We start from the raw sequence: 13,273 nt of genomic DNA, 5'->3' as shown, positions 1-13,273 counted from the left end.
CCTATGATGGACCCCTATCTTCCCTACAATTAACAAAGTGATTAGAAAAATGTAGGATGCAGCGTTACTGTGTATCTACAATCATGCATAGTATAATTGAAAATTGTTTGATAGTTCATCTATAAAAGACATAGGGTGACCTGGGGTAATTATTGGACACAAAAAATCACGGTAAATATTGGACAAGGACCAAAAACCATGTTGTATCATAATTTGTTACATCTAACCAACCCACATTTGTTAATTGCATATCCAGCAATGCTCTGATTAATTATTGGGATGAGATTAGTACATTTTTCAAAAAATATTAATAACCCAAAGTGCTTGAAAGAAATGGTTTTAACTTTTTCAAATGAAACAAAATTGTTTGTATGTCTGTTTTCTTTTACTTGATCTTAAATTTTGTAATGCCCAGTTTTGCATATGTGTATGAAGATGGTTTGTGTCTAAAAAAACACCATTGTAGAATGAACAGTAACAGTATGACATGCATGTTTAGTTATGGGATAATTATTGGAAACAGCGAGGTGATTGGTGGACATGCTATGGGGTAATTATTGGACAGCTTGATTATTGGACTGCAACAGGTACTGGTAGCCAGCACAACCACAGATTGAAATTGTGAAAACACTATGTGTTTTATGGTCCTGTGCAAACCTTATCAGTTAATCCATTTCAAATAACTTGTAATGATGAAGTAAGTCAATGTTTCAAAGTATCTCTTGTGCCTCTCCGATGGCGCAGTGGTTGCGTCGTTGCCTTGTAATCAAGGGGTCCTGGGTTCAATACCCGGTTGAGGCACATAGTGGTTTGGATCCAACTTTAAACTGTAGGTCCAGTCCCAATTAGCCTTACTGTGCAAAAAGTGGACTTATAATACCAAATCAAAATCAAAGTATCTCTAGACTCAGGAACGAAATATTCCCTACTCTGCAGTCTGATCGTGTAATTATTAAAGATGATGTGGAAAGTGACAACCTAGAGTAAGCCTATAGAAGCTCAATATGCTTTGTTGCAATGTGTTTGATTAAAATACATTAAAATAAATTTGTGGAATGTTTGTAGCCCTACTTGAACAAAGAAGTTGTCTAAAAAGTTTAAAGTTTCAAAAATGTATGTATTTAGTTTTTAGTTATAACAGTATTTAGTTCTAATCAGTTCAGTTAGTTAGTTGTAGTTTGGGGACAGACAGCACCTCGATATGCTTAAAATTACTTGTTATAGTTTGTGTGATTGAAAAACACCATTTGTGCAATATTTGTACTTGAACAAAGCAGAAATTATTAAAATGTTGCCCGAAAAACTAAAAAGTTTGCTAATTTTTACTAGATTTCACTGTTATACATTTTTTACAGCAGTCATGTGGTGTTCAGTAATTACCTCACACATCACCTATAGTACACACCATTGTCCAGCATTTACTCCCTATAGCTCATCTCTGTACTGTGCAGAACAGATTGAAAACTACTGTCCAATATTTACCCCACTGTGTTCAACAATTACCCCAAGGGCAGGGTAATTTTTGGACACAGTTTTATTTATTTTTCTACTCCTGAAAGGAATGAATAAATTTTAACAATGGTACCCGACAGATGTATCAAATAGTAATTACCAAAAAAAATTACTGGCTAGAAAAGTACATAAATGTGGAAGCTATAGTAGAAGTTTGATTTTTGTCCAATATTTACCCCGGGTCACTCTAAGTATTATGCCATAGCAGAAAGTCAGTGTTGCCACTTATTATTGTTGGTTCTAGGAACAGGGAGCATGGCAAGGAGAATAGTTCATGTGTGTAGACAAACAACTTTTTTGTAATAATTTTTCGATTGTTGATGCTATGTACCAATGTTGAGTTTCAAGTAACTAACTTTTTTATTTATTTTATGTATATAACCATGCAGCCTAAGGCTGCCACAGTAATTTATATTGTCTGTTTAAAAATGAGAACATTTATAGTATGTCGTGGACTCATCAAAGCAACTGCTGCTCTCTTGAGGATAAATAATTTCGGAGAAAATGTTTTAATTATACTTTGTAGCTCGTATTGGAACAGGACATGACCAAGGTAAAAACATTTTTTCCCTTGGTTCGACCATATTCAATAGTCCATATGTCTGCAATGAAATCTGTGATGGCTTATTTCACATAATAACATTTTACTTTAAGCACAACATTTTACTTTAAGCACATAAATCACATATTTCTAGGGAAAGAACATAAAATGTACATATTTTAGACAATCCAGACAAAATAAAGTTTTTGAATTCTTTGTGTAAGTGCATATTTTGAAGTTAATTCATAAATTCAATGAAATGCTTTGCAATACTTCGAGATTTATTGAAAGATTGATGTTTACAGCAAGGTTATTAGAAGTATAGAGGTTGAATCAATCCGTTGTTTACTCGCATGACGAAACGACTGTGAGAGGTAAATTTATCCATGAAGTGAATTCCAAATCTATGCGCTAGTGTTTCACTATGCAGAATATGAAACCATGCCAGAAACTGAACACACGAAATGTAGTACACAATGAGCATTTCCTGATCTAAGATCCTTTCTTCTTTATAAGCAATAAACCAGGGCCTTCGAAATACTACAGGCCTGAATCTGGGATGCTATCAAAGGCTGGTGAATTCAAAAGAGTGATCCTGTGTTTTAGGGAAATATTGTACATATATTTGAATGAGCAAGTAATTCAAAAAACAGGTCGTGTAAATTTATTTATTTCATAGTAAGATTAATAATTGAAGGGCTCGGGTGTAAAACATGGTAAGTGACATTTTGTTGATGTCTGAGTTCATTAAGAAAAACGGTTATTAGAAACTATGCTGTAGATAAATTGTTTTCGTGTTGTGTTTACCGATTTTAGAAGGCTTCACTGAATTCAATGCAAATTGTATCACATGGCAATTTCACTCTAGCTCAAAAATAACCAAAATGTCACTTACCATGTTTTACATCCGAGTCCTTCATTTATAATCGCAAGTTATTTTTTATATATCCTGATCAATTACAATTAAATTTGTAAAAAAATCACAATATTCTCCTGGGTGTACACCCAAAGGCGAAAAAAACAGTAGGCGAATTGTCCACCACCATTTTTATTCAGTCTGAATTACACACTTTGATGACATTGAATTGAAATGAAGATGTCAATAAGCAGAGAACAATGTCTGCTTGAAACCAACATAGTTTCAAACAACACAGGATGTAGAATAAAAAAGTAATGAAAATAGCGGTAGACAATTTGCTTACTGAAGGGGTCCCGGGTTTGATGCCCGGTGGAGGCACAAGTGTTTCGGATCCCACTTTAAACTGTAGGTCCAGTCTCGATTAGCCTTCAAATCAACCAACAATTTGCTTACCATTATCTTTGCCGTTGACTGTACAGTACATACATGAGGCTGCCTGTGTTCTTTTGCTTTTTGCTTTGGATTTATTCAAATAAGTTGCTTTAATTAATATTCTCTCCAGTTTCATTTTTTGTGTGATCGTAAATCCTTTTCCAGAGGCTTGAATTATTGGTTTAGTTCATTATTCTCTGGTAACTTGGTTTAACCAAGGTTATTAGAAGTATAGAGTAACGTTTACCATAATCCTTTACAGCTGGAACATAATAGGCCAATGTTATTGAAGAAGGAACTAAATATCCATTATTATGGCTAGCAAATTGAATACACGGATAGGTACATATTATACATAACATGAAATAGAAACTAATTTCCAATGTTAAAAACTAGCAATAAGATTTTTTTGTTTCAATATTTTATAATATAGACACAAAATGTAATACTCTACATTTAATTTTGTGAAGTTTAGTAAATCACTTTATAAGTTTATTTGTCGTGGACTAATCACCTGTAACTTGTTTATAGTCTTGTAACTTAGGCATCCTAATATAGACATTGTTCTTGTTCTGGTGTGTTACCATGGATATAAACCTGGGCTGGTTTACAGAATGATTTGGGGTTCCTATGTCCTACAAATCTACACTTTTTCTGTGGCTTCTTCTTCCTCTTCATCTTCCTCTTGCAGGTCTGGGTAACCAAAGCCCATTCTGGCACTACAAAAATTGGTTATTCCGTCAGCGATATGGTCTTCCTAAATTTATATTTCCTTGTGGCCTGTAATTCAATAATTATTGGGACAAACAGTTATCTGGCATCCTCAGAACATGTTGATTCCACTTTAACTGATATTTGTTAAGAGCCATTATTTTGAAATTCGAACAAAAAAGGGATATGTGGATAGTTGTATTTTTTGATTGGCTTGATTTTTTTATATGTTGAAGTAGGTCATGAGAAATGAATGCTGTGCAATTTTGAGACCTTGAAAAATTTTTCCCTCTGTAGAAAATATCAAAGTTCAAGGTCAGACCACCCAGTTTTCATGAAAAGTGAAACATGGGTAAGTTCGGAGTGCTGTATCTTTGGAAATCAACAACATCCCAAACTTTTGTTTTGATATACTGTTAATATATACAGTATATTATACTGTTTGCTTGTATACATTCAATTGTTTTGATGGGATGTTGTTGCTTTCCATTGTTATGGGCCAATAAATAGGGTCCAAAATGCAGTTTTTGCCTTAATATCTTGGTTAAGTAACGGTACTCTAAAGATTTATTTACTGGACATTGAAGATCACTATTAGGACAAGCTACCTGATATAGCACATTACTTGGATATTGATGCTGTCAGCAGATATAACCCTTTGAATAGGCCTACTCAAAAATTGCGAAATCCGCAACTTTAAAATTAGACTTACCTCAAAACAGCATCAAGCCAAAAATAAACGAAGCATGCCATCTTGTAGCTGAATATATGTACTAACACATGGAAATGAGAAAACTTTGGGGCCTCGTCCCATTTTCGAGAATAAAGAAATTATTTAACATTTCTTAACATTCTAATTTATTTTTCTCGAAAATGGGACGAGACCCCAAAGTTATCTCATTTCCATGTGTTAGTACATATATTCAGCTACAAGATGGCAGGCTTCGTTTATTTTTGGCTTGATGCTGTTTTGAGGTAAGTCTAATTTTAAAGTTGCGGATTTCGCAATTTTTGAGTAGGCCTATTCAAAGGGTTATATCTGCTAACAGCATCAATATCCAAGTAATTGCTATATCAGGTAGCTTGTCCTAATAGTGATCTTCAATGCCCATTAAATAAATCTTTGGGGTTACTGTTACTTAACCAAGATATACAAATATCTGAAAGTAACAGCTATCCTGTACTGACTAGGTCATGGCTGTGAATTTTAGTGTTGGAATCTGTTATTATAATTAAACAGTCAACAATTAACATTCTGCTCTGAGTATACATGTAATAACCAAATTTTTATAAAGATAGCAATATTATGTTACTTATGGATGAGCACCTTAAATATCGTCGTCATGAAAGGTACAGTTCAAGTCAAAAGGAATGAAACGACTCTACACAATTATTATGATGTAAAAATTTTGTGATAGAAAATCAGAGAGAAAGTCTGGAAGTTTTATTCCCACTTGGAAAGCTTATGCTGCTTTGCCACTGCTCCACCAGGATCGCTGGTGTAGCAAAATGGCAAGTGACCAGCAAAAGGCATACTGGTGTTGGAGTTAGCGAAGACTGATTCAATCACAGTAGTGCAAGATATTTTTGCATGCATTTCTGTAGTAATCCACCATATCGGAAGAACATCTACTATTGGTACAAACAATTCAAAGACACTTGGTCCGTATGTAAAAGAAAGACCACTGGGTTACTGCAGCTTCTCGATGCTGTCTCGTGTATGGCAAGAGCTTTATTGTCATTTGGATGTTTGTCCCATGGTACATGGTTTCTGTATTGAATCTTTGTAATGTGAGCCATATGGGTAAAACTTTCAGATTTTTTCTTTATTATGCCTCGTTTGATTTTCTATCATAAATAGTTATGTCATAATAACTGTGTAAAGTTCTTTCATTATTTTTGATTTATCCTGTATATTAGTGTCCAGTACATAAATATTAATATAACTTTAGGAATTTTATTTGAGCCTAGAATTTATTCCCCTCCTCTCTTTCTCCTGCACTCTTGAAAATGCAATGTTTCTTTCTTTGTTATCCAACCTACAAGTTTTGGCTTTGCCAGAATAGTTTTTTTTTCTTTTCTTTTCTTTTCTTTCTTCTTCAGTTTGTTCCACAAAGTCTAAATTACATTTATCATTTTCACAGACTTTGAAAGCTACAAGCAAGTGAGTGTAACCTTCCCATGTAGAATCATAAAACCTATCAGTATACATATAAACAACTTGGTAAAGTTTGAAGTTTGTTTTAAGTTCACTTTATGCACATTAATGTGGGATCCTAACAATTTAAAACCATTTTGTGACAGTTGCATGATTATCATGCACATTTGCCATAGAAAAGGAGACTTTCAAGTCATGTATTTCTATTTTACAGAAACAGGCAGAATTAAAACCCTTTAGGCATGATGTTTATACAAAGAATTGAAGTTTTCAAGTACATAGAATTCAGTGTGCATATATATATTTTTTTTATACCTCTGGCATTATAAATCTATGAAACATTGCATTGTGTTGTATTGCATTCATATCTATACATACATAAACAAACAAAGAAAGTAACAGAAAAAAATGGAAAGAAAAGTTAACAGTTGCTTTAGAAAAATGACATGAATATTATAGTCAAGTGTTGCTTGGCCAAATCTGGCACACAAAATGTTCATGCGGAAGAGTTCTGGAACTTATCGGTGGATATGGTGGTACACCCCTGGCAGTGTCTTGGATGGCATGATACTGTTTCAAAAGAATAGTATCATTATTTTGTATGCTTTGACAGAAAAAAATTACGTACATGCTTAGAGGCTCCTATGGTTGTGTAAGATCAAGGGTGCACTGATCAAAATCTTATCGAGAAAAGTTGTTCTCCTTGGTAGTCTCCATCCCAGTTGTAAAGTTTATTTAGTGTGCTTTTACTAACCTCAATTATGAGTGAAAATATTCTGTATAAATCTAGAAAATCTATATGTCTATCTTTGAAAGCAATAGTTTTTTTTTTCTTTTTTACCTTGTTAGGTCTCCAAGTGAAGCCTTTTCCAGTGAACTGTTGTTAAACCTTCCAACTACTGTTTCAACTCGGATGGACCATAAATGCTCTTATTGCCGGAAAACGTTCCATTTCCCATCGAAACTCAAGAGGCACATTCTGATACACACAGGGGTGAAGTCCCACGGCTGTGAAGTTTGTGGGAGAAGCTTCAACCAGAAGAGTACGCTGAAAAGTCACATGAAAGTGCACACAAAGGATAGACCGTTTTACTGCAGAGACTGTGGCAGAAGTTATGCCTCTGAAATGGCTTATAAAGACCATTGCAACCTACATGCAGTGATGAAGAAAATTCTCCCTTGATGTAACATGGTTGCTAATGCTGTCTTGGGTTTGATTCCCAGTAGAGGCACCTTTCACAATTGTTCTATGACCTGAAATTTCAGACCCAGTCTCAATTAATCTGTCAGAACATAAAGTGGAACGATTTGATTTAACTTAACCAGAATGGCCTTTATCAAATTATGAAGAATAGAAAAAGCATTTGGTGATAATTGTAAGTCAATTGTATTGTGTAAAATATAAATAGGCACTTATGTTAACAATGGAGTTGTTTTTACCCAGAAGTAAACGTGGCTGTACCTTCCACATTAACATCTTCATCCCCTTGTGTTATTTTGCTGAGCATCAGCTCTACCAGAAAACATGACAGAATGCCTACATAATACAGGGTGTCCCTAAAGTCCCCTTACTATTACAATCAATCAGCTGCAATGATCATTCTGCGAAGTGTACAAGGTCTGGAACAGGGGTTTGGTATACACAATCCTTGACGTACCCCCCAAAGGAAAAAATCCAAAGGGGTGATATCAGGAGATTACGGGGGCCAGGCTATTGGTCCATCACGACCTATCCATCTCCCAGGGTAATGTCTATACAGAATATCCCAAACGTCATGAGACCAGTGTGTGGGGGTGCTCCATCTTATTGGAGAATAATGGATGGCTGCAACTCTTTCACTTGGGGGAGTAGCTACTGTTCAACAATATCTCAGTAAATTTTCCCTGCAATCAGTCCTTTATTAAGAAAAATGGACCTAGAACACAAATGACAACAACAAAAAACGTTTTTGAGCTGTAGAACTCCTTGCAAGAAAATGCATTGCCCTATGTCGTGTGGTTTCAGACTTAATTTTGATTGTAATGGCAATCTGATTTTAGGACACCCTGTATATATTACTATGAGAATAAAGTTTTTAATGCTAAACCTTTGCTGAATAAAAGTGAAAGAGATTTATCCACAAACACTCTCCTGCATGAAAGAATGTGAGTTTGATAAAAACTGTATCACATCAGTTTTTGAGAGATATCACAATGAAGTAACAAGCAACATGCGGCACATGCTTTTAGCCTGTCATGGCTCGACGGTGTGTTGCTCTTGATTGGCTCATTCCCAAGCAGCATGTGTCGCTTGTCGGTTTGGTGTGAATGACAGAATACGAAGCCTTCCATTATATTCATACCTTTAACTCCTTTTTAGCCAATGAAAACAAACAACATACTTTTAGATATTTTGTCCCTGACACTGATGAAAATTTGCCTCCGTTGCCAAGGGTAGGGTAACTTCTAGTGGGGAGAGATTCCAGCATCCCCCCTCCCCGTGCCTCCCTAAATATTAACCCTGTGTTCATGTTCCAATGATGGTTAAGGTATCCTCAGTAAAATTCCCAGGTACATCAGGTGATAATCACATAATTTCTCCAAGCCAGCCGTGGGTATTTCATCCCTTGTTCCTCTGTTGTTTATATACAGTGTAACCCAATCTTAAATTCCCCAGATTTTACATTTTCCTGCATTTTATGTTCAATCTTGATGGACCCAACACAGCAAAATGTTACAAAATTTGCCTCGATTTTACATTTTTCTGCATTTTAAGTTATTTCAGATTGGTCCCCTGAAAAATGTAAAATCGAGGTGTCACTGTAAATGCAAAATAATGGAAACTTAAATGAAGGCAAAAACACATTTGTAGGCCCAGGATGAAATATAGTAAACATATTGCTAAGGATGTGAATTGCGAAAGCTAGAGAGAAGTGAAAACATTAACAGAAGACTGGAAATCAGTTCCACACACACAACAAAGAAGCGAGGAAGAAAGAAGAGAGGAAGTAGAGTATGAAGTGAGAGGTAAAATGTCGAATGGAGAAAACTTTTTAGAGTTGAACACTTTGGGAGAATACACATGAATGCATTGAATATAAATACAAGTATTGTTTATCAAAAGCAGTTTTAGAAAATGTAAAATAGGAATCACCCTTTTTTACTGAATGTTTTAGTTACGCAAGTTGTAATGGCAAAGGGGAAAAAAATATGCAGTGTACTGTCTGTATTTGAGAAGTATAATTTACATTGTAGACATGTTACTCGGAAAGCTTTTTTTTTTTCCGTGCTTGTTTATTTAGTGTTGAAATACAGGCCTTGGATTTGTTCCTGTCATGGGATATTTGTAAGATTTTATTCATGGAACACCAAACACACTCTTTTACACACCTGTAATTGTTTGTTATGAATATGACAAGGTAATGACATCCCATACAATGAGGAAGTGAGTGTGTTTGATGTTGTAGGTGGTTTTACGAGTTGGAAATGATAATGCATATTCTTCACCCCTCACGGTAAATTGCGTTCAGTCCAGCCAGCTGGAGAAGGGAATGTTGGGAAATACTACATGCATATTATGCATAGTGGAGAGAATGGAGAGTGTGTTTTTGCTGGATGTTTCACTGTAAAACATGTTACAGTAATGCTCTACAAGACCAAAAGCTTATGTCATATGCTGGCAACATTTTAGTGAACTGCAACACAAATCAAATAAACAGCAACATCTGTTTTGTGTTCTGATTCACGAAAAAGTTCTATAGGACTTATTGTTTAACATCATCTAGTATTAATCACCCCCACCTCAGGAAAATACATGCATATGTCATGATACCCTTGAAAATACATTCGAACTTATGCCACTGGTGGAGAAGAAGTTAGATTCTGTGCAAGATATTGGCATGCTGTGTCAGCTATATTGCATGTTACATTTTTGTATGAGAATTTGTATAGTTGAAACTGAGTTCAAATATTCATTGGTTTCTAAAATATCAATTGATTTTTTTTTTACTTGTCTGTTGAACAAAGTACTGTTTTATGCCATGAAGGTTACATTTTTTTTTAAATACTTTTCTGTGATAATGTTCATATGGAAATCGAAAAGTTTCAACCAATCAGAATTTATCTTCAGGAACAACTTAAACTGTGTTTGTCTTACAATCTCACAGTTGTGGAAAAGTACAAGTTAAAGAAATAAATTGAAGTTTATATGCTGTATATCTGTGGCAAGTAGAAGGTAGTGAGTATGCTTGGCATTTCCACAAATGTAGGCCTCCACAATGGTGTAGGGGTAACATTGTTGAAAAAGTGGTGTCTATAAAAATGACTTGCCACAATACTACAATAACTGTTAATTTTGAAATTCTGTCTATATATAGACGCTCTACAAAAAAGTACCCAATTTTGGAGAGTCTGTATATAGCTCCACTGCAGTTAATGGGTTAAAACACTTTATACCTTCCAGTTGCTCAAGATGTACTTCATGTGAGCTGAGCATAGGGCTGAGCTATATGCGATTACAAAATGAACAATTTTCAGTAATTATATTGTAATATTGTGTGACAAAAGTGAGTCCTTACTCAAATGGCAGATATTAGAATAATCATAATCATGTATAAACATATGGGCATTTCAAAGAAAACTGGTAAATCAACATTGTATAGTTGGAATGGAATACATGTGAATGTCTTATTGCAGAAAGGGACCTGCGTCACTTTTGCACAATTCTGAGAAAAACAAGAAAAATCGTATAATATTGATAGTGTAAGAAATAAATGTGCCGTTGTTGGCTCAAATTTTCAGCATAATGAATAGTTAATTTTGCAACCCTCAATGCACCCCATGCAGTATGCTGCTAGAGACAGTGGAGATGAAAAAGTTGTGACTCCGGTACCTTTCTGCAATAAAAGTGGAAACTGTGTGAAATAAGATGAGATAATGTCCTACAAACGTCCATTTGTCGTTGCCACATACGCTAGGTTAGGTTAGATTATGTTATACATGTATATGCCACAGGAAATATAAATGACAGTGTACTGCACTTTCTGGACTTTATTGTCGGTGTTTGAAGTACAATAATGTACAAGCTGATACATGCATGTGTTACTCTAGATCTGAGTCTGTTTCATTGGCGAATGGAGTGGGCCACTGAAGAATATCTTCATAAAATCCTTTGACGTTGTATGGTACATACGACAAGGCAGTTCGTATGTCCTTCAATTTAGTAAGCTTGATCGGCATACGTGTAACTGGGAACGTACGTGGCATAGGAATTACAATTCTTGCACCTTTGGACAGATAGAAGGTGTGAGACATCAAACCTTTGATGAATTCGGAAACCTTGACAGTACCCTTATAATGAACACAGTATTCAAAGTAATGATACAAGGAAATCTGAAAATATTGCCTATTCTTGTAGGAACACATGGTAGTTTCCACAGATGGCACATTTTTTTGTAGACATTAGGCTACCACGTTGCGAAATCCATAATGTTACTGGTGTCAATAAGTTTGACAGTACTTTTACCGCCCTGATCTGCATTACAGATTAGCGTACACAGTTCGTACAACATATAAATACAGCTACAACGTCTGATGGGACGTCGAATCACACTAAACGTCCGGTCACATGAAAGATATGAGTGACCTCTGATAGGAAAATGATGCACGATTTTGTGAAATCTGCCAGTGTCCGTTAATGCTAGTAGAACGCAACACAATGTGTGATTTTTATTTTGTGCAGGACAATTGTCGGAGAAAAAATGCAATTCTGTAACACTAAGAGGCAAATATTCTGCAATATAATCTAACAGGAAAGATGCCACGGCATTTGGTCCTTTGCCTGCTTGTCATTCATGATACAGGTAAAACTGAGAATGTCCTGTTTTCATGTTAAATACACAAAACGTATTTACAGTCAGTTGACGCAAATAGAACATGTCTTGTACAGGAACTTTTGGTAGGTCCAGATTTTGCATGAAGTCGAAACACAGCCCCACTGTATCTTCCCTAGAATGAGACAAAGTTGCAGATTCCTTGAGTGCTGTGTAGAACTTGTTTGATCGTCTCTTATGAACTATTAATTCGGCAGCAGCAACTCATTTTGCATTGTCATTTAAGAGTACACTCTTTATTTTGTTAGTCTACCTCTGGCCTCCCAAAACGAAACGCAAAATTTTCCTTAAAATACTTGTATTAGAAACTGTATTTTATTCTGGACGTAGGGTATTTTTCTTTAAACAGTTCACAGATCTTTTGAATTGACAGGTTTTCATGTAGGTATTTGATGTTTGCATAATGTCTACTTTTAGTTGGAAAAGACGCGATATGCCCATCCACTGCCTGTATATCCTCAGCCTTAATCATATTCCCACTTTTGCTCTGTCTGCGCATATCATGAGGTATTATGCCCTCTAACAGTAACTTCCGCAAACGCCTTATTCTTTTCTCTGACACATCATAAAGTCTGCAAAACGTCTCACGACAAACGTGTATTTTGCTACTTGCAAGTAGTACGTGGTACTTAAACGATTTTTCGTGCAACCCAGCATCTTCTTTGAGTGGACGATGTGTCTTAACATTCTCAACATGGATCATTCTCTGCAAATGTATATCCTGTTCATCTTTAGTTTGCATGCTATACAATATGTCAAACACTGCATGTTGTTTGTCTTCGTTGAATTGTTCATAACATTTTTTGGGGCACTTACACGGCGACCGCACTCTTTTCGCAGGTGTTGTAACACCCCTGTAATTCACATACTCCTGTCCATTCACCCTTGCACTTCTAATCACATTTCTGTTATAAGTTCCCGGATGTCGAATTCCTTTCCGACGTTTTCTTGGACTGTCAACACTCACGTCACTAACACTAATATCGTCCTGCATATCTGTAATACAAGCAACAAAACCTTTAACAACAATTGCCACCACTCTGCACTAACACATATTACCCTCTACAGACCATGGCTACAGACAAACTTTTTTTTAGGAAATCGCTTGTCACTTGTTTCAGAGTTGCCAAGTTTATTTTCCACACGGTTATTTCTCTTTCTCTGTGAGAAGGGATCAGTGTCCGTCGCTA

General features: G+C 35.6%; 1 protein-coding gene across 15 annotated transcripts in view; it reads left to right on the top strand.

The window, feature by feature from the left end:
• The window catches only part of LOC145992025 (uncharacterized), a 276,188-nt gene that overhangs the window by 93,053 nt on the left and 169,862 nt on the right, over positions 1-13,273 (top strand). The window contains exon 4 of one of the 15 annotated variants that reach the window (XM_083128055.1): positions 7,063-7,532. The exons of the other annotated variants lie outside the window; for them this stretch is intronic. Within the exon in view, the coding sequence (XP_082984181.1) occupies positions 7,063-7,396 (334 nt within the window). The 3' untranslated portion in view covers positions 7,397-7,532. Of the gene's footprint in view, positions 1-7,062; positions 7,533-13,273 lie in introns of those variants that run through there. 15 annotated transcript variants of the gene reach the window in all.

The sequence above is a fragment of the Lepisma saccharinum genome, chromosome 9, assembly GCF_977018435.1.
Source record: "Lepisma saccharinum chromosome 9, izLepSacc3.1, whole genome shotgun sequence".
Classification (NCBI taxonomy): domain Eukaryota; kingdom Metazoa; phylum Arthropoda; class Insecta; order Zygentoma; family Lepismatidae; genus Lepisma; species Lepisma saccharinum.
Note: the sequence above shows the minus strand (reverse complement) of the source record. Positions and strands in the feature narration are given on the sequence as shown.